At 39.7% G+C, this 26,685-nt stretch overlaps 7 protein-coding genes and 1 long non-coding RNA gene across 13 annotated transcripts in view; 3 read left to right on the top strand and 5 right to left on the bottom strand.

Moving 5' to 3' along the window:
* The window catches only part of LOC116691733 (uncharacterized), a 20,981-nt gene extending 11,482 nt beyond the window's left edge, over positions 1-9,499 (bottom strand). The window contains exons 1-2 of the long non-coding RNA XR_004332540.1: positions 9,475-9,499; positions 6,010-6,014 (exon numbers count right to left, since the gene is read on the bottom strand). This is a non-coding gene — a long non-coding RNA (uncharacterized LOC116691733). The remainder of the gene's footprint in view (positions 1-6,009; positions 6,015-9,474) is intronic.
* Positions 1-19,920, top strand: part of cyp4t8 (cytochrome P450, family 4, subfamily T, polypeptide 8) — a 30,851-nt gene extending 10,931 nt beyond the window's left edge. The window contains exons 13-14 of the transcript XR_004332537.1: positions 10,982-10,986; positions 19,908-19,920. The gene's annotated coding sequence lies outside the window, so the exon portion shown is untranslated. The remainder of the gene's footprint in view (positions 1-10,981; positions 10,987-19,907) is intronic.
* ppp1r8b (protein phosphatase 1, regulatory subunit 8b) lies at positions 90-4,110 on the bottom strand. The gene is made up of 7 exons (XM_032519590.1): positions 4,004-4,110; positions 3,435-3,495; positions 2,925-3,078; positions 2,241-2,458; positions 1,716-1,860; positions 1,322-1,386; positions 90-954 (listed from the first exon to the last, which is right to left on the bottom strand). The coding sequence occupies exons 1-7, from the start codon at positions 4,054-4,056 to the stop codon at positions 601-603; spliced, it is 1,050 nt and encodes a 349-aa protein (XP_032375481.1). The 5' UTR covers positions 4,057-4,110; the 3' UTR covers positions 90-600.
* On the top strand, positions 5,472-11,423 carry themis2 (thymocyte selection associated family member 2). Its single transcript, XM_032519578.1, has 6 exons — positions 5,472-5,634; positions 6,104-6,244; positions 6,331-6,756; positions 7,398-8,608; positions 8,907-9,027; positions 9,835-11,423. Exons 1-6 carry the CDS (start codon positions 5,532-5,534, stop codon positions 9,963-9,965), a joined length of 2,133 nt encoding a protein of 710 aa, XP_032375469.1. The 5' UTR covers positions 5,472-5,531; the 3' UTR covers positions 9,966-11,423.
* On the bottom strand, positions 11,978-18,996 carry rpa2 (replication protein A2). Of its 2 annotated transcripts, none has more exons than XM_032519591.1 (9): positions 18,748-18,996; positions 17,272-17,363; positions 16,921-17,022; positions 15,894-16,007; positions 15,276-15,350; positions 14,923-15,039; positions 14,386-14,526; positions 13,415-13,509; positions 11,978-12,468 (listed from the first exon to the last, which is right to left on the bottom strand). In XM_032519591.1, the coding sequence occupies exons 1-9, from the start codon at positions 18,842-18,844 to the stop codon at positions 12,381-12,383; spliced, it is 921 nt and encodes a 306-aa protein (XP_032375482.1). In that variant the 5' UTR covers positions 18,845-18,996; the 3' UTR covers positions 11,978-12,380. The 2 variants fall into 2 exon arrangements, with proteins under 2 accessions (XP_032375482.1, XP_032375483.1); XM_032519592.1 differs by lacking the exon at positions 18,748-18,996 and adding an exon at positions 17,593-17,854.
* The window catches only part of lin28aa (lin-28 homolog Aa), a 28,012-nt gene continuing 14,112 nt past the window's right edge, over positions 12,786-26,685 (bottom strand). For both annotated transcript variants that reach the window (XM_032519595.1, XM_032519594.1), the window contains exons 5-6: positions 18,142-18,149; positions 12,786-12,797 (exon numbers count right to left, since the gene is read on the bottom strand). The gene's annotated coding sequence lies outside the window, so the exon portion shown is untranslated. The remainder of the gene's footprint in view (positions 12,798-18,141; positions 18,150-26,685) is intronic.
* Positions 18,763-21,645, top strand: smpdl3b (sphingomyelin phosphodiesterase acid like 3B). 2 transcript variants are annotated; one of them, XM_032519585.1, is made up of 7 exons: positions 18,763-18,858; positions 19,417-19,514; positions 19,631-19,774; positions 19,958-20,127; positions 20,469-20,649; positions 20,832-20,965; positions 21,062-21,645. In XM_032519585.1, the coding sequence occupies exons 3-7, from the start codon at positions 19,726-19,728 to the stop codon at positions 21,422-21,424; spliced, it is 897 nt and encodes a 298-aa protein (XP_032375476.1). In that variant the 5' UTR covers positions 18,763-18,858; positions 19,417-19,514; positions 19,631-19,725; the 3' UTR covers positions 21,425-21,645. The 2 variants fall into 2 exon arrangements, with proteins under 2 accessions (XP_032375476.1, XP_032375475.1); XM_032519584.1 differs by lacking the exon at positions 18,763-18,858 and adding an exon at positions 18,979-19,170.
* On the bottom strand, positions 21,773-25,837 carry mecr (mitochondrial trans-2-enoyl-CoA reductase). 3 transcript variants are annotated; one of them, XM_032519589.1, is made up of 11 exons: positions 25,625-25,831; positions 25,478-25,579; positions 24,538-24,635; positions 24,236-24,367; positions 24,007-24,150; positions 23,322-23,424; positions 23,033-23,135; positions 22,868-22,941; positions 22,726-22,786; positions 22,568-22,640; positions 21,773-22,483 (listed from the first exon to the last, which is right to left on the bottom strand). In XM_032519589.1, the coding sequence occupies exons 1-11, from the start codon at positions 25,684-25,686 to the stop codon at positions 22,320-22,322; spliced, it is 1,116 nt and encodes a 371-aa protein (XP_032375480.1). In that variant the 5' UTR covers positions 25,687-25,831; the 3' UTR covers positions 21,773-22,319. The 3 variants fall into 3 exon arrangements, with proteins under 3 accessions (XP_032375480.1, XP_032375477.1, XP_032375478.1); XM_032519586.1 differs by having other exon boundaries at positions 25,478-25,837; XM_032519587.1 differs by having other exon boundaries at positions 24,236-24,337; positions 25,478-25,834.

Consider the following 26,685-nt stretch of genomic DNA (forward strand, 5'->3'; position numbering starts at 1 on the left):
AAAAAAAACTTTAGTTGACATCATATTGGTCTAATACATGTAACGGAAAAGTTAATATATCAATAGGTTTTCAAAACAAAAAGCAGCCCTCTGTTTTGATAGAAACATACTTACTGTCTGGATTATCTGACTTCTCACAGTAAAATATTTTTTATAAAAAAGTACTTTTTGCCATTTGTTTAACAGCATTATCAAAACACTGGAGTGAAAAAAAATGTTGAAACGTTTTTAGTAGAAAAAAAAAAAAAATCCAACTTTACATCCAAAACATAACTCATGAACCATCCTACCCATGCAGCCTGTCACTCACAAACAAACATCTAACTGCCACTCTGAGGCTCAAATGCTGATTGCCAAGTCTTGTAAATTTACGTTAATTGTCGCCTGCCATGTTCTAGCCAACTAATCAACTGCTGACTTGGTAATGAAGATGATATTTTGTGACCGACCACAAGGTAATGGTATGGTTCTTTTTGTGATGATGAGTAGCACAACAAACAGTAAAAAGGAAGATTGAGAAGTTAATGACTCCACCGCTGCCATGTCACAGTCCCTGATGTATCTGCTGGCAACCAGAGAACCAGCAGATTTAAGAAACTGTTAGATGAGTAGCGAAGGGGTGGGTTTCTTGCCCGGCCATGCTTCTTTGGCATACTTCTTTTTGCGTGGCTCATTGTGGGTCTCTGGTAGGTAGGGGGCTGTGACAGGGGTAGGGTTGAGAGTGACAGGGGGGTGGGGAGCCTCTGGGGCCAGGTCCACCTCTGGTGCTGGATTAGGGAAGGGCAGAGGAAGCCCTCCCTGCATAGAAGCACCTCCTGGAGCTCCTGTTGGCTGGTTCTCATGACTGGTGGGAGGTAAGTCCCCATAGAGACCACCACCCAAGCTGTAGCCGTGGATGCGCTTTGAAGTCATTTCATCAAGACCCAGAGTGTTGTGACCCTCTGATCTTCGTTTCTGCAGCAGGGATGACGGAGTGTTTACTTTACAACTTACACATGTAGCCCTGACGTTCTACATTTACTACATTTGCAGGTCATAGACCTAACACACTGCACATGATCAAGGTATTATACAACACTATATGGGTCCACTTTTTTTTTGTTGTTGATTAAAACAGATCATAACCAATCATTCTGAAAATATTGGTGCCACGCTCACCTAGGGAGCTACACACGTTATACATTAATAGTTATTATAACAGCACTGTTAAAGTGCCGAGCGAGCAAACAGCTCAGCACATTGTAATACTTTGCAGCCTGTCAACTTAAACGATCATAAGTAAGAAAACCTGCTAGTTATGCTTGACCAAACCGAAGCTTACCTTGATGGGGATGACAGCAGTCTGTATCATGTTCCTAAACCGTCCCACCGAGGGGTCTATATCCTCTGTAAATTATAATACAAGTGTTACAATTTACTGCAGATTCCATTTCTGAGCTCTCTCACTGAAATACCCTTCAAATCAAATTAAAACAAATGACCTTGTATTTTTACTGTCTGTAAAAGTCTTACCTGAGATCAAAACTCAAACCGTCTAAATTAATTTTCTTTTTTGCTGTAAAACTTAAAAAACAAGAATCTTAAAAGAAAATACAAAAAGAATATTGAAAAATGAGAGAAATCAACCACACAAAAAATAGTTTGGGAGCAGTTTACTAGGTATGAGCGGTTCTTTGTGTTTACTTCAATATCGCCTTTACTCCGAGGATTCGTACCTGGGTTAATGATGGAGTCCTCCTCATTGAAGGTAACCCTGGAATTCCTGCGTTTCCTCTTAGGCCTCTGGATTTCCAGATTACCCTCCTCAATGGTCAGTAGGGAGATGCGCTTGTTGTGAGCCGTGTTAAACTCTGTCAAATTCTGGCAGGATGCAGAAAAAAAGTGTAATGTGGTTGCATAGATAAATAATTTTCTACTTTACAACACAACAGTAACCAGACTGAGCAGGATAATAACAGGTAGAATTAGATGAATAGCAGTGAACTTATTTTGGAGTGTTGTCTTTGTTTTTGTTGTAAAACTAACCCTCTCACTGTGTGTTGGTTGCCTAAAAAATGTCCTGTTTAGCGTTTGGTAGCACCTTGCCAACCAAAGATGGCTAGCTAGCATTTGCTGGTAACTTAACAAAAGATTTTGATGATTTTCAACCAGCTCTGTCTGCGTACTGCAGTACATGCAAATGGAAGGGCACCAGCGTGAGGGTCCCTTTGCTGAATATTGTTATCGAGAACCTAATGTACCTCTAGCTCCGTCTCTTCCTCTGGAAGCCCAAGCAGTCCTTTCAGCTCCTCATCCTCTCCTGTCTTACTGTCTCCTGTGCCAGCGGGGCCTTGGGTTTGAGGCTTCTCTCTGATGGTGTAGGTCCTTGTTGAGGCCCCAAAAGATATTGTAGAATCAATGGGAACTTGCTGAGGTTTGTGTGCCTCCAGACGGATGTGTCCAAGGAAAGTACCGTGTGCTAATACAGCAACAATCGAACAAAGACGTTTGCTTATGTTAAGACAGATTATTCATAGTTTACATTCTTGTAAACACTTTTGGTGGCAATGGAATGTGCTGCACAGTGATTCATTGATTTGTCTATAAAATGTCAGAAAATTATATTTAAAAAACTAAATAAAAGTTTTCCAAAAGAAAAATATTAAAATAGTTTTTTGTTCGTCCAAGTACAAACCAAAAAATATTTCATTTACATGTGATGTTTAGGATTTTAACTTGAAAAACTACTTAAGTTATTAATCCATTATCAAAAAAGTTAAAATAGCCAATTCATTTTCTTGACAACAACAAATCGATCACTGGACAAAAAAACAAAGTATATTTACAGGTCAGTTTTGTTAGTATTTCAGCCCTTAGCATGTGCATGCCGAACCATTCCGGACTCTGGTTCCAAATATAAAGTGTGAATGTGAATGATGTCTTACTGCTGTTGAGGTCTATGAGAAAGACCCTTTTCAGGTGTTTGTGGTAGACCAGGGCCGCATGGACACGGGAGCATGACTGATGGTCGATGGTGAAGTCACACCAATCGGGGTTCCTCCCAAATAAGTAGTACTTCTTTTCATCGATGATCAGTTTCTAAAGTGAGAGACAGTTTCAGTGAATCATGGTCATTCAAACAACTGCTTAAACGGTCTGTAATAAACAGTCTGAAATGTCTCTGTGCCTCTGAGCCATAACTTCACAGTGATGCTTCCCATTGAAAAGCTTAAATCTCAGAGCTGATGATGCTCTTGCACCGTTTGTAGCCATGCAGCCATAGAAAATTCCAGTGTGCAACACATCTGGGACAAAGTGGACTGTCAGGCGCGTATCTGGTGCATTCAACTAACTTACAACCCACAATGGGATCCATTACATGGTGTAACCCAAGTTTACAACAGTTAGCTGATGGCAAGGCCACCGTGACCTGAAGTAAAACATTTTTAAGTTACCTCCATCAGTTTGTCTCCCTTCATCACGTCTAGATGTAGCCCTTGGGGCGGCTTGCCTGCCCTGAAAGAAACCATTTGGTGAACAAGTTTAATATTTACACATTCTACAACACGGGCATTTGTGCAACGTTGAACGTTACAAGAAATACATGAATATCCTGTCTTTGCTTCTCTTGTCCTTCTTAATGGCTTATTTTTATTAACGTTTGTAACGTCAGCTCATGGAAACTCATGCAGGAGCAATGCTATCACAGACTAAGACAAAGGCTAAGACTTGATAAAATGCATTTTCTATATCATTGAACGTCCGACACTCCTAAAAGCAAACATGTGCAGCATCTTCTTTAAAAAAAGAAGAAGAAAAAAAAACACCCAACGCCAAGTTAATGGCAGCGTTCACGGGTTAGCTCGCCTGCTAGCTCTGCTGCTAACGTTAGCTACAGTAAGTACAAGCTACTCTCTCAGTAAAAAAATCAGTTATATAAGTGAGTAAATGCTGCTTTGCTCATTTGCATGTGGTATTGCATTACAAAGAAACAGTTACAACTTCAGCATGTGCATTTTCTCACCATGTTGGACAATCAAAAGGAGGAGCACTTTCTTTGATTATTTTAGTCGCCATCTTGACTTATCTTCTCATAACCAAGCTGCATGTTGGGTAAACCTCATTTGGGGTTACTGGGAGTTGTAGTCTTACAATTCTAACATATAAAATCCTTAACTAGACCACCGAATCTATTTACTAAAATCCATACTTTCAATTGAAATTGGGCAAGAGTATCACGATCATCCTCTCACTGTGCTAATATTTAGTGAAGCAAATTACAGTAGAGAACAACTTTTATTTTCTTTCAGAACCACTAGGGGTCCTCAGATACCACAGTTCTGACTCAAAATAGGAATTCTTCAGAAAAATGGTTTTGAAATGTACACGATTAATGTTATTGTGGAAAGCTAGTCTTTGAGAAGTTTGAAAAGACTGGTTTCTCAGATGTCATAATTTTGTTGCAAGGACTGTGCTAAGGGCATTGTCTCTCTGATTTCTAAAAAAGGAAAAGAAGCGTTTTCTTTGCATCAGTGTTTTGATAATTTGATAAATTTCCATACCAAGTTGGACAATGGAAAGTGTGTGTGTGTGTGTGTGGGGGGGGTTTGGAAAGTTTTGTTGGTTTTGTAAAATGCTGTGAGGGGCTGCCTTGTCATGTCACACGGTGGGAGTATGCTTGGCTTATTCTACAGCGCAGAATAGCAAAAGGAAGTGAGTGTGTTGCCTACGATGTGCGTGAGGTGGTTTAAGAGACGGTAGGGTAAGTTCCCTACATTGATATGAATCAGGATGTATTTAGATGTAAGGTTGGTACAGTGACTAAAATGACGTTTGATCAAAAGCTCAGGTAGTCCTTCAGGCTCGGCTGGGTTGTCTGCTTCACATGTATGCAATAAAAGATTAGGTGTTTTGGATCATGTAGACCTTGAAACAATTTTCATAAAGAGTTGATTTTTTTCTATTTGAGTGGAGTAAGTTATCCCTTGAGATGTTATGTGTGCACATTGCAGTAAGTTTGCAGTTTCACTCACACTCACTCACTCACTCACTCACTCACACCACAAGCAACACACACAACACACACACACACACACACACACACACACACCCACACACACACCCACACTCACTCACTACTCACTCACTCACTCACAGTCCACATCACTTACTCACACAAAACACCACACACACACCACACACACGCACACACACACACACACACACACACGCACACACACGTGCTCGTCGTGACACATTTCCTTATAAAGGTATATATCCTATAGTGTCTTGGTCCATTGATGATAGCAAGGTTTTACATTACAATCAGGCTTAACAACTCAGACATCTTCTTCCACAACATTTTAATAAGACATACAGTACATCATAACACTTGTTCTCTGCCTGTAAATGCAAGCATTGTGCAAACAGCTCCTGTAACTTCCTCATACACTTTTGTGGTTTTTGAATGTGAAAGCAACCTCCTTTCATGATTCGCATGTCATTTGCTGTCTTGTCTTCATTTTTGATTGCAGCACACTGAGGCAACAGTGATGGCAGGCACGACTGCTTTGCCACTTCAGCAATTAATTGCTTCACTGGACAACTCTTGTCTGCCAAAAATTCTACAAGTTTGCTCTGGAGTGTATTTCCAAGGTAGGCATTTGTCTGTTTTATTCATTGTGAACCGAAACTGTGAGGGTAGATGAGGACAAAGTTGAAAAGATTAGAGATTATAATAATGTATTACAGATAAGAGATTATAATCTCAAATCTTTTCAGTTTTTTTCTAGTTTAGATTTCTACGCATCATAAACTGTCTAGATTTTTGTTTTGTGTCTGTTTGTACATTGTATACATTCATATATATATTATTAATGTTTCCTTTTTTTGCCAGCCCCGACTCAGGCGTTATTGTAAGCAAATAAGATAGTGAGCATTTGTTGTAGTTGAAAGGTTTTTATTGTTCATCGTTGATAAGTAAGTAAGTAATTAAATTAAGATTGTGTCAAAGTTGAAACAAATAAGAACCCATGCTAGTTATGCTTGATAAGTCTGCTTATTGTTGGATGTTGATCTTATTCTTTAGTTCCTTCTTTGCTCTATTTCTCACTCTCCGATTCAGGTTCTATATATGAAATTTCTGGAAGTGAAGTGTGCTTTTCTACTGGCGATCTAATAAAGGTCCTCAGCATTGAGCTCCTATCCGTTTGCTGTGACGACATCAGCAACAATGAGCAGTTTGAGCTGCCTATCAACCACACAGGTTTGTCTGAGCTATAGACAAGATTCTAGTGAGAACAGCTCCTTTTGTTTAGTAGCTGACCACTGACACTAGTTGCTATTTCTCAGGTTTATTCAAAGTTGTTCCGGAGGAGATGCCATACAGTAGTATCGAGGAGATGGTGAGCCTGAGGCCTGTGGGCCTGGAATCTTGCCTTCCCTTCACTTTTACCAGCAACGTCAAGATAACCGTTGGCAATTTCACACTGGGAGCCGGCAGAGCTTTGACAGTGCTCTCCATTGAGCGGCATGAGGGTGAGGAGGATTATGTGCGCTGCTATGTTCAAGGACAACAGGAAGCCTCTGCGGAAGTGTGTATCCCACTTTCTTCCCAAGGGGAGTTCAGGGAGTGTGAAAGCGAGGAGTGCTTCACCCTGCAGGAGATCATGTCCTCGCCCTGCCTCCGTAGTCGAAAGTTTCATTTAATCAACACCACCAAGGGTGACCGAACCCTTGTCCTCAGTCCGATATACCAGGTCCACGCCATCATGAACTGTGAGAATTACTTCCTTTTTCATTTTTATTTGAATTTAACTAAAGGTATCTACATCTTACACTGGCCTACAGAATGGTTATTATTTTCACATGTCTGTTTATAATCCACATTGTATTGCACTCAAATATGAAAATTAAGTACTTTTACTTGAGTGTTTTTAGTGAATGCTACTTTATTCCTTACCTACATCTGAGAGGCAAGTACTGTATTTTATACCACTACATTGATCTTTCGGTTTATAGGCTAGTTATGGGCAGATGAAGATTTTACAAAATCAATGATGATCTCATTAAATATGATGCATTGTTACAGATAACATTACCCAACAGTAAATAAAGTAGTTAAAATTAGTGGTCAGTAATATAATATAGCCTACTGTTATATAATAATACACTCACATGGACCATTTTCCCACACAATTACTTGTGAGACATTCACTACATTTTGCTGGTGATAATTTTGAATGCAGGCATATTTTTTTACACTGTATTACTACTTTTACTAGTAGTACCTTTGCTTCTGGTAAAGGTTATGAATACATCTTCCAACATTGATAATACACACTATACTCTGCTTATTTTAATTTCATCAAGTGCCTCTACTACTTTTTCTGACATAATTTTTCTTATTTCCTGTACAGTGAGGAAGAATGTGTTGAAGTTTCCCTCCAGCTTAGAGGTGGAAGTGATCGATGTCACTGAGACGTGTAAGGACGTACATTTTGTGACCCCGCTCAGTCTGACGGAGGTCCATGCCCAGCCAGACAACTCCTTCCCTACAGTAGTAGAGATATTGGAAGGAGCAGAGACCAACTCTCTGTTTAAGTGCAGCTGGCTACCAAAACTTAGTACAGGCAGCCACCTGATTTTCCACAAGGTAGGAACCTCAGCCATGGTTTTATTATCCAACCTGAAGAGCCGAAGGGCACAGCAGTACTTCCTGGCATCTCACCAATATGGTGGACGATTACGTAGGCGGCCAAGAGAGTTTAATTCCGTGTATGAGCTTTATGTTGCGTCAATCCAGGCCCCAGGCCTGAAGGTCAGCGTAACAAGGAGTTGTGAGGGAGTTGAGGAGGAGGGCCTGCCTGCCCTCAGTGTGGGCGAACAGCTGGAGGTTGTTCGCTGCGAGAGGATGGAGTTGCCTTGTGAAAGCAGCAAGGGACAGAAGCAGTCCGTCGAGGCGCTTTTGTGTCAGCGTCTCCAAGAGCCAGATGATGACGAGGATGAGGATGAAGAGGAGGTCAAGCAGCGGGATGAGACAGAGGATATTCTCATGCCTCTGTACATGCAGGGCAACTTTGTGGAGGTACTCGCTGATAACAAGAAGTACAGACTCAGGGACCTGAGTAAAGAGTTTAGTTTGCCGCTGGATGTTAAAGTAGTGAGCCGGGATACTGAACTTGAGACTGATCCACTAGTTGGATTTCCAAGTCTCAGAATAGAGGGGGCTCTGCTAGAGCCCACCATCCAGGCGAGCTTTCCACACAGGCCAGACCACTGTTTTGAGATCCCAACCCGGTGGCTTTCTATGTCTGTTTTTTTTACCAAGGATCCCCTCCCATGGCCCAACGGTCAACCACCTAAATGCCATGTGGATAGAATTACCGAGGTGACAAACATATTCTTTTATGAATTCAGCAAAATCGGCAACTCAGATGCAGCTCCCCCACCTCGACCACCAAAGCGAAATCTGTCGTCTTCAAAGTCTTCAAAAAAATCATCGAAATCCTCGGGGAAGTCATCCAAAGCAGGCAAATCCAAAAATGCACCAAACAAAAGCATTCCAACCAAGGAGTTAGCAGACTTGACTTTAAACAACAGAAAAAGGCCCCCAGCTCCCCCACCTCCGGTCAGTATGGCTTCACATGCATGTTTTATAATCCCTAGAGATATTTAGAACATATTGTGGTTGAGCTGTCATTTTTAAAAAGTCTTCCTGTCATGTGTCTACAGCTATTCCTTGAAACACAGCACATCCTGACTTCTGTTTTTGTCTTTCAAAAACTATACCTCACAATTTGACTTTCAGGAAATCTGAAACTGTTCAAAAGCAGAAATAGTCATGAAAAAAAATTATGCTTCCACTTTTCTTTGTGATAAAGAAGTCAAGACTGCAATAACGCTGAATGTTTCTGACTTCCTCTTAGGTTATCTTGGATGATCGACCTCCACCAGTCATACCCCGAAAGCACACAGCGGCTGAAATGACAACAGGCAAGGCTCTGCCAAACACTTATGTGGAAAGGGAGGAGTCGAGGAAGAAAAAAGGTGAAGCTCTTTCTCCATATTCTATTGCCCAGGTTTCAGCCATACTGGCAACACTAATTCTGATAGTATTCTATATTTTTATATTAGTTTTATTTTTTATTTTAAACAAATCAAAAAGACCTAAACCAACAGTACCTTTAACTTGCCTAGTCTGTCTGTGGCACTCAGCCCAATTGAAGTTTCCAACTGAAGATTTACATATTTATAAACAGGTCACGAATATATCGTTCAATTTTATTTTAGTTGTTAATTATTAAAACAGAGAAGCTTGTTGAAACAAAGGGGCTCTGAAGTTTGTGGCAAATGCTAGCCAAGCAGGAGCATGTTGTACAGCAAGGAGAGTGGCAAGAATCAGATCATTTAAATAATGTATAATGTGTCTTCTATACTGTTTATTGTAGATTTTTAGTGTGTTTTCTTGCAAAATTATAGACTATTGCTGCTGACCACTAACAGATAAACTACTCAAACAACAAAAACATAAAGGAGCAGTCCTACACATGTAGGATGTGTTGCAATGTGTTCATTGCGCATCTCCATATCACTGCGATGACATGAAAATACCATAACTCAGCACTACTACAGATAAACATTTAATATTCCCATATACAGTACATTCACAGACACAACCACTGACTATTCCTGTAACAATTTGGCCACAATTAAGAATACTGGACATAGACGGTCCAGCCATTTACTGATTTTTACCTAGTCTTGTTTGTCTTTCAGTTGTATATGCTGACAGTGAGAAAAATCTAAATTATTGGGAATATTATTGATCAATAAACCATACCCGTTTCCTCCCAGTGCCGCTGGATGCAACAGATGTTGCAGCAGATGTTGCAGCAGATGTGGAAAGTGACCATGACTATGAAACTGTGGACGACACTTTTACAACGATGATGAAGCAAGCACAAGAGAACGTCATGTTTTACTAAGTATTACCACAACAGCTAAACATCCCATATGGGCGGCAGGCCCCCTTATCTTGAATAATTTTATGACAATGTACCAAGGCATAGATTTATATACTGAGACTTTGCAGTCAAACCAGGCAACCTGGCCTAAGTTTTGTGATTTCATTTCATGCTAAAAATAATTAGTTTCAATCACAAGGCTAGATTGTTCAGTTCAGTATTAAAGGTCCCATGACATGGTACTCTTTGGATGCTTTTACATAGACCTTAGTGGTCCCCTAATACTGTTTCTGAAGTCTCTTTCCCATAATTCTGCCTTGGTGCAGAATTGGTGGCCTTGACCACCTGCCACTTTGCTCGTTTGAAAGCCATGATGTCTCTCTCTCTCATGGGTGGGCCAAATTCTCTTGGCTAGCAAAGCAGAGAAAGGGCAGGTAATCTTTCCCCTTATTAGGTCATAAGGGGAAAGATTCCAGATCAGCCCATCTGACCTTACCCAGGGCTCGGTTTACCCCTATCACCATTTCTAGCCACTGGGGGACCATAGGCAAGCTGATGGAATGAATTTTAATGTTTAAAACCTCTCAAGTGAAACGTTCACATCATGGGACCTTTAAATTATTCAGCGATAAACTCCTGTATATTGCATCTGTGAGAATCTGTGAAATTATTTGGGGTCTAGACAGCATCCTTCAGTGTCTCACAAAACCTAACAACACTGCTACTCATGTGGTCAACAAAACTCTTTCATTCTTTATCCATTAATTTCTACGCTCAACCCACTTCATCCTCTTCAAGGTTGTAAGTGGCTGTTGCTGTGCTTGTACAGTATACTGTAACACCCACAAACCTTGACTGAAAAACTAGTACCCTTGTAGTATTTATTGTTATCGGCTAGTATTTAATACAGCACCTTTGTACTTTTTGTTCAAACTTGTTAGCAAAGCATTGATCTAACCATATGCTGGTTGGCTAGGTCAATGGTTTTAGCTTGTATTTTTGTATACAGTAGCATTATATTTTGCAAAACTAAGCAGTTTCTGTAGTTTATCCTGAAACAAAATAACAGCAACACCCAGTCTAATAAAATACCACAAAAAACAGTCTTAAAAATAACCTCTAAAAAAGAAATGCAAATGCATATTTATAAGCTTCACAGAGGTCGTAATGGTTTGTAAACAACAGTTTTTATTGTACAGGCATTTAATGTATATGTCAGCCTCCTGTAGTAAACATGTAGTATATAGTATACAGTCTTTGTTAGGAAACGGTCTTAACCTAAAAAACACTTAATTGCAGCTCTGTAACTTCTCACAGGGTCACGTAACTGTAATGCTACAGCATAACCTCTGCCAGCCGTCACAGCAAACTATTTATGTGAGCACAAAAAGGTGCCATGTTTTATCAAATCCTGTTTTTTGTGTAGTCTTTATTTCATTGAAATTACTCTCCAGAGGTGTTGACTCATTGCCACAGAAATAATGTGTAACCTTTCTTTTGAGGTACACATACTGTAAACATACTGTAGATTTGTCAGATTTTTTTTTTGTACTTTAGACATCCATCCTCATGAAAAGGTGGCTACAAAATGCGCTTTGACTTATATGGTTTAATCAAATTTTGATAAAACCTGTTTACTGTGTTAACCTGAGGAACTGTATCAACATATGTATTGGTCTACATTTTTGCATCATGCCCAATCAGCTGAATTTGCCATAGGTGGACTTAAAGTAAAGACAAACACCTAAAGTGGGACCCTTTAGAGGCAAAAATCTGTTTGTGTAAATGTCCATGTTAAAGAATAATTTCTGTACTTCCATCTTAATAAATTTGCACAAACTGCTTGTTCATCTTGGGCTTGTGTATGTGTGAGATTTTTTGCAATTAAAGGTTTAATGCAACAAAATGTGGAAAGGTGAAAGGGCCTAAATAATAAAGGCCACTTTACAGACTATATTGGAAAGGTTAGAAAAATATTTAAAATGTGTCTGTAAATTATAAAACAAAAGACTACCTGGTAGATGACCCAACTATATTTTGTATAGTCTTTAATTTTGGCAAAAGTAAATTAGGTACAAGTACTTGCTATCCAAATCTTTAAAATTACAAAAATGCTTTACAATGGAGGTGGAAAATATAGAATAAGAGTATTAACTGTTAACAACGGCTTCTTCAACAGCAACACCTTTGGGACTTGCAAAGTAGCAGTAGCAACCTCAGGAAGACAGATGTGTAAACCGAAAAGTCTCACCAAACCTAAACCATGTGTTCTACAACTAACACACACCACAGTACCTTAACAGAGAAGGATTCTTAGAATTTCACTGTCATTATTGTCACTGTCATTATTGTGATTTAGTTGTTAGCTATGAGTTATAAAAACCGAATGAATTCTATCGGGTTAAACTCAAATAATTGGTGCCAAATCAAAGCAATCTAATCATCATTGTCTGTTGATTTGTAGTGATCTTCGTCGATGGTGGAGAAGATGTGACCTTCGTTGCTTAGGAATTCCACTGCTTGCCTGTTAGAGCACAAAGAGAAATAGGAATATTTTGAACCTTTTTCATAAAAACGTCAAGCAACGCACATACAACATTTCAACTTAAAAACGGTCTGCGACTTTGGATTTCCACTATATTTACTAACGCTGTGGCTCTTTGACACATTTACAATTGAAGGAGCAACATTTATTGATCAAGAGAAAATTAACTGACAATTATTCTAATCATTTATGTAATTTGTCAAACACTTGATGGGTCCAGGTTCGCGAATGTGAGAGTTTGATGCTTTTCTTGATCTTACATTAGAGTAAAATCAACATTTCAGGGTTTCCCACAGGCAAAACAAGACCTGAGGAAACACACAGGGCTTTTTGGACTAAGAAGGCTGTAGCTTGTCATGATACCCACTCGGTTTGACTAACTGCTGAAGCCCCATATTAGCTGCATTTTAATGCAGAACAAGGACTGTAGTGCTTCACATGAGATAAAAAAACAAAAAAACAAAAAAAATCGAGAATACAAAAACAAAGACTTTTGATAAACAAAAAAACGTATCATTAGAGTTAATTTACATGGCGTAGAAAGACAAGAAAAAAACTGATTAAAAATGTTGAAAGGTTTGAGAGCAAAACAAAGTTTGATAAAGAAATAAAAAAATTGGACTGCTGGCTTCAAACAAGCAGGCAGTGGTCCTCACTGGTCATTTTAAAGCCAGGTCTCATACAGTCTTCGACCTGGACAAAAAGAACAGCTACAAGGTTTACATAGATGTCAACAGAGGGGAGATTTCTGGAATAGGGTTGGGCTTTACATTTTGCTTAGCAACCTCCTCTAGTGAAACAGTTTTTTTTTAACACGTAACACTTTAGATGGTGGTGAGAATGCACACTTGTGGAATCCGTGGTTGCACTAGCTTTAAAAAAAAAAAAAAAAAGTTCTAAGAAAAAGGAACAAAAATGTTCTTACTTTATGACAGCCAGACTCATGACATTGAGTCTCTGCTTTAAGTCCTGAATGCTGATCCCCTGCGGGTCTGGGCAGCCTCTTATTAAACTCAGAACCTTGTGAGATGAAAAAAAAACAAAAAGCAAATTACATATTAAAACATGCACACAGCTTCAAACCGCAAATACAGAGGCATCCTTCAATTCTAGAAACTTCCATTTGTGAAAACATTACTTTTTTTCTGAGTAAGCTACTGTGATGTCGCTGTGACAGTAGTTATAGTAAGGAGGGACAGTAGGTATAAGAAACTTAGCATTGTGTATTTCAACGCTTTTCTCAGTGAATTAGGTAAAAATAATGCTTCTAGACTGACAACACAGAGTAAATGTTTTTGTTCACACTAGTTTTTATATTAGCAAACAGCTTTGATGAAGACTGTCACATATCTATGTTCACTAGGGCTGCACAATTAATCGCAATTTCATCGAAATCGCAAATGTGCAATATCCAAATTGCACAGGAGCGCAATATTTCTTAAAAGGCAAAATATGTGTCCAACCATTCTTAATTAAGTATTGTGGTGATGCAGAGACATCCCGGCCTAGAAATTGTACCCTACAGACTAAAGAAACAACTCTTCTTTTGGTAGAGATTCTCGCAAAAATCACAGAAATCATCATTCCCTCCAATTTCATGCATCATATCGCAATTGCAATATCAGTCGAAAAAACTGCAATTAGATATTTTCTTCAAATCGTGCAGCCCTAATGTTCACAAATCATTGTTACAAAGCTTTTTTGTGTGCCTTTGGTAAGCTTAAAAATATGTTTAATTATCAAATTAACAGTAAATGTCAAGCATATTGATGACAATTTAGGCTTTCGTTGTCAGTGTTGGGTGAGCATCCAGGACACACTGACTGAGTGGTCCCTCTGTGTGCACCTATATGGAGCAAAGCTTTCTAAAACTATTAATACATGATTTAAGCTCACCTGATTCTGGTTTGCGCTTAACCCATTGTTAGTCACGTCGGCAGCACCCGCATACCCCCCTCGCATACTTCCTGTGTTTCCCAGGTTGCCCGGGCGCGACACGGGCGTGATGTCACTGCGCATTCCTCCTCCGGCACCCGTCTGAGAGAGAAACAAAACTAAATTCTTGTAAACATGTCCCCTCATGTTAAAAACGCTGAGAAATGCTAAATTTACTACACACCAGTGTTGGTACATTCTGAAACCAGGCATAGTATACTCTCCTCAGATAGAAGTTGTCCAACAAACATCCTTTTAATAATAATAGCACCACTTTTCAGCATCACATTGATTTGTTTATGCCAGATTATCCGTATGTTTTTTAAATGATGGCTTGTTTAAACTATATTTCCAGTAATAACTTTAGCAAAACACTCTTGAACATAGGTACTATTTATTTATTTATTAAGAGCTGATAACTAACCTGACTTCCTCAAATTAGGCGTTTGCAGCAGCAAACAATAAAGACTGACGAGGTTTATGCGGAGGAGTTCTCACCATGGTCTGGGATTTGCTGAGTGCCATGTGTGCTTGGACAACCTCCAGCATGTGTGAGGTGATCTCATTCATGTCCTCAATGGGCCTGACGCTGAATGCCACAATAGATCGGTGGTTCTGAAACAGCAAAACAAAGATTCAGTAATGCTGAATTCTGTACATACTGTACTATGCTATACATTAAAATAACACTTTAAAAACATAAAATGTTCAGTGCAATACAGCTGCTCATGAAAGAAGCTTATATCTACCAGCAAGGTCACATGGTCATGTGGCCTCGCAAGGGCTCATAGAGCTAAAGTTCCTATTTGTTTCTGAGTAAGATGGAGAGGATGTTGGGACGTTTAACTTACCTGAAAGGAGCGCAGATTGCCAGAAACTTTGACATACGTGCCTGGAGGCAGAACGGTGCTGTCCACACTGGGATCCTATACAAACCGAGACAACATGGTTGCTAAGGGGCTAAATTTGTTTAGTTCACCAAAGAAAGATATGCTACAACAGTCCAAACAACAGACTTCCCCCTCCGCCAGATAATTTAAAAGGCAACCGCAACTACTTTGTGTGTCTGCCCTATTTCTGATACGGTGGAGGCAGAAATAGGAATACGTTGAGTTAGTGCATTCTTGTGGCAAAAAAGTGTAGGACTATTGCCTTCAGCACCTATCATGTTACATTTGGTCTGGGTCTTGGCCTTTCAACCCTAATTCATAACAGTATGAGTGTCTTTAACCTTGCTTTAATCTGATCTCATGTATATATATATATATATATATTGCACATTTTACATTTATGTGATCTTAATGCAAACTAATGACTGTGTCATCACTATTGTTATTGGGTTTTGTTCATCAAGTGTTTATTTTTAAACGGACAAATGATTCATGATTATCTCAGAAGTCACTGAGATGAAATAAAACAGCAGAATATTTTGTAATTGTTTGAACAAGGATAAAAGCACCGTCCCTGACCTCTGTGTCTACCCACTGCTTCACATCCATGGGAGCAGCCGTCATGTCGTCGACCTTGTACTGGATGTTCGTCATGGATTTGTCTGTGCTCCTGATGATACCCAAAATGGTAACCTATGACATAAAACATGAACTGTTATCAAACAGTAAGATTAAATTGCTACATTATTAATATTATTGTTATTATTATAGGGGTGTATCAACATGCTGCAGTGTAGCATCTTTTGAGTAAGTACATGATGCATCAAACAATTCATAATCTTTCCCCAAAAAATGTGGGGGTCTTTGGGGCAATTTTCCTCTCTCACTCTGACAATATCTAATGGTTTATTCTGGCAGCACTGTGGTTCTTGTCACTGTCTCACAGGTGAAAAGTACCCACCTATTTCGTTCAGAGTCAAACTTTAGGAGGGAGGTTGTAAACTTGCACAATGGCTTAATCCAATATCAACAATTCTTGAACAATGACAATTTTGCATAGTTTCCCAACCAATAATTTTGACCACCAGGTATGACGCTGCTAACAATCCCTTTCATTATTGCCTGATCTGACAATTGTTTTCTTGATTGATTAATCATTGTTCTCTATTAAACGTCACAAAATAGAGAAAAGCCCATTATATTTTCCCAGAGCCCAAGATTAAGTAGCCCTTTAAGTAATTTCCCAAACAAAAATGCCAGGCATTTACTAGTTCTAGCTTTCAAATCAGGATTTACTGCTTACTTACTCTTTTTTGTGTCATTGTATATTGAATATTATAATATATCGAGTTTTAGACTGGTTGGACAAATAAGGTATTTAAAGACAACGACTGACGGCTCAGGGAAATCGTGATAAAACGTTGTGTCTGTCATGTCTCCATATAGAACTCAAAACATTTGATACCATTATATAAATCAACGATAGAGATCAAGTGATAAACGTAGTACTCATTAGTTTCAGCCTTATGCAATAACACCATCAGACACTATTGAACAAAATGGTAACGATCTGCCACCATGCAGTCACTGCTTGGCTTCAGCTTACCTGGGACACTTCCACATCTCCTACTTTGAAGGCTTCATCAGCCTGGGAAGCAGACATCATCTGAGACACCGTGCAGGGGATTATCTGTGTGGCACGGGTTCTCTGCAAATCATGTACAGACAGGCCGTGTTTCCATAATTCCACAGATGTATGTGAACAAATGTTTAAATGGCAAACAGGGGCTATGTTTCTGATAGGATAAACCTAATCTATTTAAAACATGAATTTGCAGCTTTAAGGATAATGTTAATTTGAATGATGTTAAGAATATTTTGTATTGCTCTATATCAGTTTCAAGTTTAGATTAAAATGAAAAGAAGTTGTAGTGTAGACTAAAGTATTGTTACAAACCCCTTTCTTCTCTCCTCCCTGGGATAGGGCAGGTGATGCAAAGCCTCCTGGAGACTGAGTGTAACCTCCGCCCATACTCTCACTGTGCCCCCCTGAAGAAGCAAGACAGGCATAGACAGCTGAGATAAGGGGCATTTTGCTCTTCCCATTTAGCTAGAACAGTCGTTTTCTTTAACTCACGATTAGCTACGTTACCATCAAAGACACAACAACAAAGAGGTAACTGCTAAGTTAGTCGACCTAACGTTAGCCGCAGCCAGACAACGTCAACAAGCCGACTCAACCACTTTATGAACGCAACAGTGCGCATGTAAAACTCACCCTGATTCCACATGTTGGCTCCTTGATATTAAGTAAATAAAGACGTATCAGAAATGTTATTCACACTGTGTAGCAGCCGTGACAACCACACGCAGTTCTGTAGATTTCCTTGTGTTGTACCGCGCGCCAAACTCAATACACCGCGCATGCGCGTGGCAGAAGTCCCGCGAAATCAACCCGAATCTGCCCAACGGTTGGCTGTCACACAGCATGTTATGCCCTGATCTAGGCTTGTCAGACAGTTTTTCTTCTCTGGAGGACAAATGCAGTCTTTGTAGCGGCTCAACAATAACCCTACCCATACATTAAGCGTCTAATTACAAACCTCGCTTAATATAGCTTCTTGGGGGCGTTATCAGCCTCGGAGAAAAGAGTGCCTGAAAGGCACTGGTCGGGGAAAAATAATATTGCGCTGTCATCCAAGTCTGTTCTGTGCTGCCTTCTTGTCCTGCTGGAAATATTGATTGTAGCCTATGAATGTCCAACAATACCTTTTGCTATCGCTGCATCCGTGTCAACTGTTGTGTGAACGTATCCAAAACACTTAACTTCAAAGTCTAATTTAGCCTATAGATACATTTCTCAGTTAGTAAACGTTAGGTGGCTTAATGTATATTTATACAATGACGATGGGCATTAATATCCTCAAGTGTTTAACAATAATTTTTCGTGTTCTTCTTCTGGAGTAATATCTTAGTCTCAACATTGAACGGCCTATTCTAATTCCAATTTCAAAGAAATCAATTATCTACCGTTAAATTACCCCATCTCACATTGTTCTGCCTTTTTTATATTTAATTAACTGTTAAATTTGTAATAAGAAATGGACGCTATAAAAGGCAACTAAAGTAGGGCTTTATACATATATTTTTTATATAATTTATATATATTCGGCACTCAAGAACCCGGATCCACTGCTTTTATGGCATTCTTAAATAAGTCTATTATATATTTTTCTAGTTACACTGTTTCAACAAAACTTTTCTGGAGTATTGAGCCTACATGTTGCTTCTTATCACCGGTTACAGCCTAGTACAGTAGGTGTGTTTTGGGACAAATTAGAAAGTGTCTTATGAGTAATAAACGGAGCACCTTCAGGCCAAAGACGCGTCATGAATAGCTTTATCTTATCATGTTTGCCCTTTAAAGACTTACCTTTAATACCTGGACTTTTTCGGACGTCTGCTTTCGTCAAAGAGTTCAACATGTCCACGGTACGGCTGCTCATATCTTGTCTACTTTTAAAAGACATCGTTGCACTATCAGGTATGTAGCTGTAGGCTTACAATTCCTAGATGTTTCTTGAATAACTCCCATCGTCCAGGGACAACTTCATGTGCGTATTACGCATCGTTTTTATCCAGGAAACTTCTGGCACATCACGGATCTGCACTGGGACCCAACATACAATCTGACCGATAATCCTGAACTTGTGTGCGCATCAAGTGGCACACGACCTGCGGCCAATGCGGGGATGTTTGGAGACTATGCTTGTGACTCGCCATGGTTCCTTATAAACTCTTCTGTGTATGCCATGAAGGATATTCTACCAGACCCGGACTTTATTTTATGGACAGGGTATGTATCCACTTGAGGTTGATTGTAACTTTATTGCTGGCTTGTTGAGTCCCAAGTCCATCTCCAGAGATGAATGCATGTGCAGCTTAGTACTGTTTTTAACCAGATATCATGCACCAGGTACAGTATATTGCCTGTAGGCCTCCGTTTTAGTGAAACCTCTCCAACTGTGGGGCCTAAAATATAATCACTTTCCCAGTTTATCACATCATCCTAATCTATCTCCTAGTTATTGTCCTTCTTTAGAGACGAAACACCACACGTGCCCGATGAGGATCTGGGAGAAGAAGCAGTGCTCCACATTATCAGCAGTCTTACCCACATTATAAATCAGGTGTTTCCAAGTAAGTGTGAGGTCAAGAGACATCTTGTGTATTTAAGGGAGAAAACATCAGAGATCAACATTTACTGTTGTGCTGCAGTATTGATGAACTCATATTATTGATTAAACCTTCTTTAGACACTAAAGTTTACCCTGCTCTGGGCAACCATGACTACCACCCTAAGAGCCAGCTTCCTGCAGGCCCAAACTACATCTACGAACAAACAGCAGAAATGTGGCAAGGCTGGTTGGATCCAGAGTCTCGTGGAACATTCAAAAAAGGTTGATAGAGTCACCTGTGATACTTAGATGTTATTTTCATATTAACACAATTGATTTGTTATTTTAATATCCCAATTGCTTTTCTAAGAATCAATAAAACACCTTAAGATGCATGGCATTACACATTTGAAAGCACACGTACAATTGTGTCATGCATTTTCTTCAATATGTTTCTTTACATAGGTGGATATTACACAGAAAAGCTGCTGAATCGAACAGGGTTCAGGATGCTGGTCCTCAACACTAATCTCTACTATGACCAGAACAAGGCAACCCAGGACATGGACGACCCAGCCGGCCAGTTTAGCTGGGCCGATCAGGTTCTTACAGAGGCTGCCAACACCAAAGAAAAGGCAAAGCACCTTGTTGTCTATCTGGGCTTTGCAATAATGGTTAAATTGGATTTAATGTCATATTTGAATTACTGCTTAGAGATCACTAAATCTATCAGTGAGTAATGAATACCTCACTCCTTTTTAACGCTGGTTACCAGGGTTAACAGGAAGAATACTTTTAGTTTACATCCCTTACATTAAAGATTATCTCCTGGAACCAAAACACTCCCTAAATCTGGAGGTGCTCCAGCCCAATTTAACTCATGCCTTGCAAAAAGATTAGTTGAAATGGTAGAACTCTTGCTAAAGGGAATGTCAAGAGATCATTTTTGTTAACTCTACCTTGGTTTCTTTACTAGGTGTACATCATTGGCCATGTTCCCCCAGGTTTCTTTGAGAAGAAAAGAAATAAGCCATGGTTCAAGCCTTCATTTAACAAGCTATACTTGGATTTAATTCAGAAGCATCATTCAGTCATTCTTGGACAGTTCTTTGGTCATCATCATACTGATAGCTTCCGAATGTTCTACAGCTCAGACGGTAAGGTTGGACTCTTGTAGTACTATTGCTTTTCCTTGTTTTGCATTGGGGTGTTTGGTTGGTATTTAAGTGATTTACTTTTTAATTTATGGACTGCAGTGGATAGTGTTTCTCACAGTAAGTGTCCAAATGTCACCTTTTGGCACATAATACTGTGGTAATCTACAGTACTGTTTCTACAGGCTCTCCTATCAGTACAATGTTCCTAAGCCCAGGTGTCACACCGTGGAAAACATCACTGCCTGGAGTCATGGATGGAGCCAACAACCCTGGGATTCGTGTCTTTGAATATGACACCCAAACACTCCTAGTCAAAGTAAATCAAGTAACATACAGCATCCACATAAGCACCTAGCACTTGTATTGTTCCGGTTTCTGTTCCTTAACTTAAACCATTTCTTTGAACATTCAGGATGTGGTGACCCATTATTTGAACCTCACTCGCGCTAATGTAGCACACGGACGCTGGGAGAAAGAGTATCGACTCACAGAGAGCTTCAGAGTGCCAGACGCCTCCCCAGCCTCCATGCATCGGGCTCTGGAGCGCATTGCTAGTAGCCGTTGCTACCTACAAAAGTACTACGAGTTCAACTCTGTCAGCTATGATCTGACAGAGTGTAACAGTGACTGCCGTGTTGACCACGTGTGTGCAGCCAGAGAGGTTGACTTTGACAGGTATGAACACTGTCTGGAAAAAGAAAGGGCTGCTGCCATTTATGGTGGGTTTCTACCGGTCCTCTCCGTGGCTGTAAGTTTGGTGTTTGCCAATTGGTAGTGATGATCTATCACGGATCACTGTGGTCCTGTAAATATTAAACAGTAGACATCACAGGTTTTCCTCTTTTAAATCATATGCCATCTATAATGTAAGTGAGTCATGCACTATATGTACTTAAGCAGGGAAACAACAACCACCTTTGGCTTCAGCAATCTTTGATGTGGCCTCTTGACATTGGTTTGTTGGTGCAGCGTTGAATACTGTATTGCCAGTGAATAGAACAAAAGGATGTGATATTTATGTAGCTCAAGAGACTACAGCAGACAGTTTCTTTCCCCCCATGCTTTTCTGTCAAACTCTGCTGTATCTATTTAATAAATCCAGAAATGGCTAAACAGTTGTTTATTGGTTGAATGTTATTTTAGCAGCAAAAATCAACATACCGTGAGTATCAGTATTATCACAACTGTAAATCTGTTAATATCACATTGCACTTACTCATGCCTATAAAATTTAACAATTCAAGTTGTTACGAAACATATCATATAAAGCTGCATTTTCTGGGTTCTATAATGCTTCCGGTTATCCCATATCACTATATAAAGATTTAATGAGTATTTAATTTAATTAAATTGATTAGCAGTACGGTAGCCCAATGGTTAGCATCACCCAGGTGGGTGCTACATATTGGTGGTGTTAGAGAGTAGCCCCTTCCCGAAACGCTTTGAGTGTCTATGATAAAGCGCTTTATAATTGTAATGAATGAATTAATTAACTAAGTAATTAATTATTAGATGCTGGACTTAGCACCTGCTGTGAAGACACATTTATTGAGTATGTGCTTGAGCAGAGTATTTGATTGACACATAAACAATAATGTGGCAGTCCTGGGGTTACAATTCAGTTCATACACTTTGGTGATGACGGTGTATCGATAAGGTGAGGAGTCTGTTCACATGATCAGGACCTGTTTAGCTGAGGTGAAAGGCAGCATAGCTGTGTCCAGAGCTTTGTTGTAGTTGCGGAAGCCCACCTCAGTGCAGGCAGGAGCTGTCAGCTTTCCCTGCTGAATGAGGTGGCACAGTTCATCCAGCATGGCTCTGAATGCCCTTCCATCTAAAGAGAAAGTTTGTATTACTTCCCATTAAATTAATTTCAAGAGACTTATTTTGAGGAAGAGGAAACTCCATGCCGACTCACCGCTTGAGTGATCTCTCTTCCACTGTGTGACCCAAAATCCCCGAACCTTCACATTCTTGAAAATAAGAGCACTCTGGAGAGATCAAGTTAAGTAAGCGTGGTGAGAGAAAAGTATCTCTGTGACATGTAATGGGAGACCGTAAGCAGCTTCATCTTACCACAGGGACAGTAACTGGCTGTTTGGCCATCCCTCCATATGTCACCATGGATCCTCCAAACCTGGAATACATGGAAATTATGTCATGCTCCGATCAGATTTTCTCCTCAGTGAAAGTTATTAGATCATGTCAATATCCTCACTGTAGATGACGTAGCAGTTCTGTTGCGCTCTTGCCTCCAACTCCATTCAGTGCCAGTTTAGGCTTTGGACAGGTCTTTTTAAGAGCAAAAATATAATTACGACTGTGCTTCACCAATAGCTAGCCACATGATCCTATCTTTTAGCTGGTCTTCAGACCCACAGACCTTGAACAGTTCCTTCATCTCAGGCCGCCTCAGTGCCTCTTCTTTGATCACATGAGTTCCTCCCATGGCCTTCAACCTATCACTGAGCTGTGTGAACTCTGGCCTTTGAAAAGCAAAAAACAATGAGCAAGTGCATTACAGTCATAAATTCTAGCACACAAAACTCTCCCTCTGTTACCCTTGGACAAAAGACCCCATTATCTCACAGTCAGGTGAACTGACTATCAGAGCCAGTGATTAGGAGTAAGAAGTTTCCTCTCCTGAAAAGACTTTATATACACTTGTTTACCTGTCTCTGACGATGTTGATAGTGTTTATTCCCCTCGCAGCAGCGATCTGTATGACAGCCTGCCCAACTCCACTGTTGGCTGCATTCTGGATCACAGAATCCCCTGCAAGGACAGCAAGTTGAGGGAAACTGTCACGTGATGGCTAAAAGTACTGCACATCATGTCATGCTTTCAGAGCTAACTTAGGCAGAAGTACTGCATCCTCTAATCTCCATTTAGATTTAGATTTGATCTGCACCTAAATTGGGCTCGTTGTTCCCGTCATGTGTCTACCAGATTGCTTGTTGTTTACTGGTTGGTTCCTATACAAGGTCACTCTGCAAATACCAGCCCATAAACTTGACCACGGAAGTGGCCCTATCTTCACTGACAAAAGTGAGAACTACTCATGTTAGTCGCCTGTGCTTTAGTGGTATTTTGAAACACATGCTAACAAAAACAACTTTCTTTTCTTTTAAAATTGTGGTTGTTATATTATTACTGATTTCTTTAACCAGGGGGCAGATGGTTTCATCAATCTGCTTGCTAAAAAAGCTATTTAACCCAAATTTCTTTTTGAAAGTGGAACATAATGAGTAATATAAAGGGCGTTGTTCTATGTCTATCCCTGTATGTGTAATCCAGGGGCTTGTGGTTTGATGAAAGAAAGAAAAAAGTTCTGATCCTGTGTGTGGAAATGATTACCTGGCTTAAGATCTTCAAAGTCAGAGAGCATCCTGAAGGCAGTGCAAGGATTCACCCCCAGTGTGGCAGCAGACAACAAGGGAATGTCATTCGACAGCGAGATGACATCGTCCTCTGCTAGAACAGCCTCTGTCCTCCACGTCCCTGTTCACACAAACGTGTAGACAGAGCTCATGTTGGATATGTGGACTCATTCATGTAATTCAAGCTTTTTCTCTGTTTTGTTTACCTAGACCAGCATCTTTTGGAATGACCCAGTCTCCTGTTTTGAGGAACTTCACCTGGCAACCCACCTCTACGACCTGGGCCACTCCTTCGTTGCCTCCAACTGCCGGGAGGTCGGGCAGGATAGCATAAGTACCTGATGGACATGTCAGATAAACCACTGATCTTAATACCTAAAAACATAAATTATAAAAAGCTGTCTTTGTTGTTTTGGGCTATCTTGATCCTGTTGGTAGAACCAATTTCAAATTGAGCTACTGTATAGGTGCTGCTGTTTAGCAAAGAGGTAACTAAAAAAACAAATACCTTGAATCATGTTAATGTCAGATGGGTTGATTGGAGCTGCCAGCATTTTAACCAGGACATCCTTCGCACCCATGGGTGGTAGATCTACATCTTCCAACCTGGCAACCCGATACACTCACATATAAAAAAAACATATGTATACTCCATTTTGTTTTTGGTTTGGTGACATAATTCTAATGTATTAAATACAGCACATCAGAATATCACAGATAGATCATAGAAAAGCAATAACCATTTTAAAAATCAATTAATTGTTTGAAATATTTATCTGCTTGTTCCAGCTCTTCATTATGGGGATTTGTTGCTTTCATCTGTTGTCAATTGATTAGCACTGGGATTAAGACTGCTGGTAGAACATTACAAGCGACTTCATATGACATTATACGGTGTTCGAAATGTTGAGGTTAAAGTTAATTCCCAACCATTGCACCACCATGCCATTTTTTACTTTTTTACGTCTTACTGTTTTTTTAAAAACACTTCCGATAAAGCATAAATGTCACTTATGTGTTTTAGAGTGTGAAATGTGCTTATTGTTGCTTCGTGTGGCCATTAGGGGGAAAACAATTGCGGTAATTTCTGTTTAACCAGTACCAGTAGGTGTATTTTTGCCCTCCGAGCTGAGGGGGCAGCAATGAATGAGCCCATTGCGGCTTCGCACACCACGAAAAGGCGAAGAAGGAGTTGCACTTGAAAAGCGACACAAAGGTGAGATTTATACATTATCAGAAGTGTTTTTAAACAGTATTTAAAATTTTTACAAGAGCAAATACTTCAAAAAAGAAGACTCACTGGTTGCTATGGGAAATTAATGTTTGGTTAACCGGCCGTACCTCCTTTAAAGAGCATCTTTAGCCACATATTAACTGTAACATATGCTATTGCATTAGCATGGTCACAGAAACAAATACGAGCGAATTGCTTATTTTAAAAGGCTTACTGAACGACTTGAGAAGGGTTTCCATGTTTTCGGAACAGAAGAGCCTTGCATGGCTGTGCTTTAAGTCCAGCTGAATGACTGAAGAGAGAAACGTTAGCAGTAACGTTACCGTTATCCTTGTGCCTTGAACATTTGAAAAGAGCAGCAGCAAAGCGTATTCTGCAAACTGCCTGGCTTCTTAAACAGACTATGTGAAATGGCAGCCACATTGCGACTCACGACTTTACTTTACCATATTCAAATAATACCACTGGGAAGTAATATTTGTCTTCTGAAGGGTGAGTTGTGCTAGCATTCCTCTCCCTTCACGGCCATATTGGATTTTACCTATGAGATTATTGTGTCGTTGAAAGTATAAACAGAGAAAAACGCCTCTGGTGGATAAACGCAGTAATTCCCTGCTATGAGTTAGATACATGCAGAAAAAAAGAGGAATTGGGTGTTTTCTTTCGTGTTTCACTTTGTGTTAGGTGACTGTTACTGGGAACCTTTTAGTCAGCCGTTTCTCATGAACTGTATTTAAATGTATTTCCTTTTTTGAGTCAACAAAAATGTAGCTACTCAGATGATATGTATCTTATCAACAGTGGCGAAGTGTAACTTGATGTATTCATGCAAAGACATATATTCATGCAATTTTACATAGGCCTAAGTATACTTCCACTTCATCGATCATTTCTTTATCAATTCATCTTTTTTTAGTCTTGATCAAGTCTAGAAAATGTCTAAATAAAGCAAATAATTGTCATAGGAAATTCTCAGAATTGTGGTTCCATCTTCATATGTGTTCTTTTTTCAGAACAACAGTCCACAACCAGACATTTCTTTACATATGTTAAAGAGAAAAGAAGTACATTTTAACATTTGAGATATTAATGTAGCATGTTTTGCTTGATAAAGGACTTCAATGATTAATCGAGTAGCCTATCAAAATAATAGGGAATACATTTGTGAAAAAAGCCATGCTGCTGTGCCTGATCACGCAGATCAGGCATGGCCTTTTGGGCCTCTGCATGTGCACTGTGCCCACACTGATGACGCCCCTGAAGAGTCGGGTATGGCTGCAGCCTGGAGACCTCCTGCCGACTATAGCTAAGAAACAGATTGCCAGCCCACACACTGAGATTGTGCCTTTGACTCAAATCGATTTTTTTTTAATTGGGGGGTATATGCAAAGATACTAAATAAATAAAGAACTTAGTTTTTGG

This window comes from Etheostoma spectabile, chromosome 6, assembly GCF_008692095.1.
Source record: "Etheostoma spectabile isolate EspeVRDwgs_2016 chromosome 6, UIUC_Espe_1.0, whole genome shotgun sequence".
In the NCBI taxonomy this organism is placed as follows: domain Eukaryota; kingdom Metazoa; phylum Chordata; class Actinopteri; order Perciformes; family Percidae; genus Etheostoma; species Etheostoma spectabile.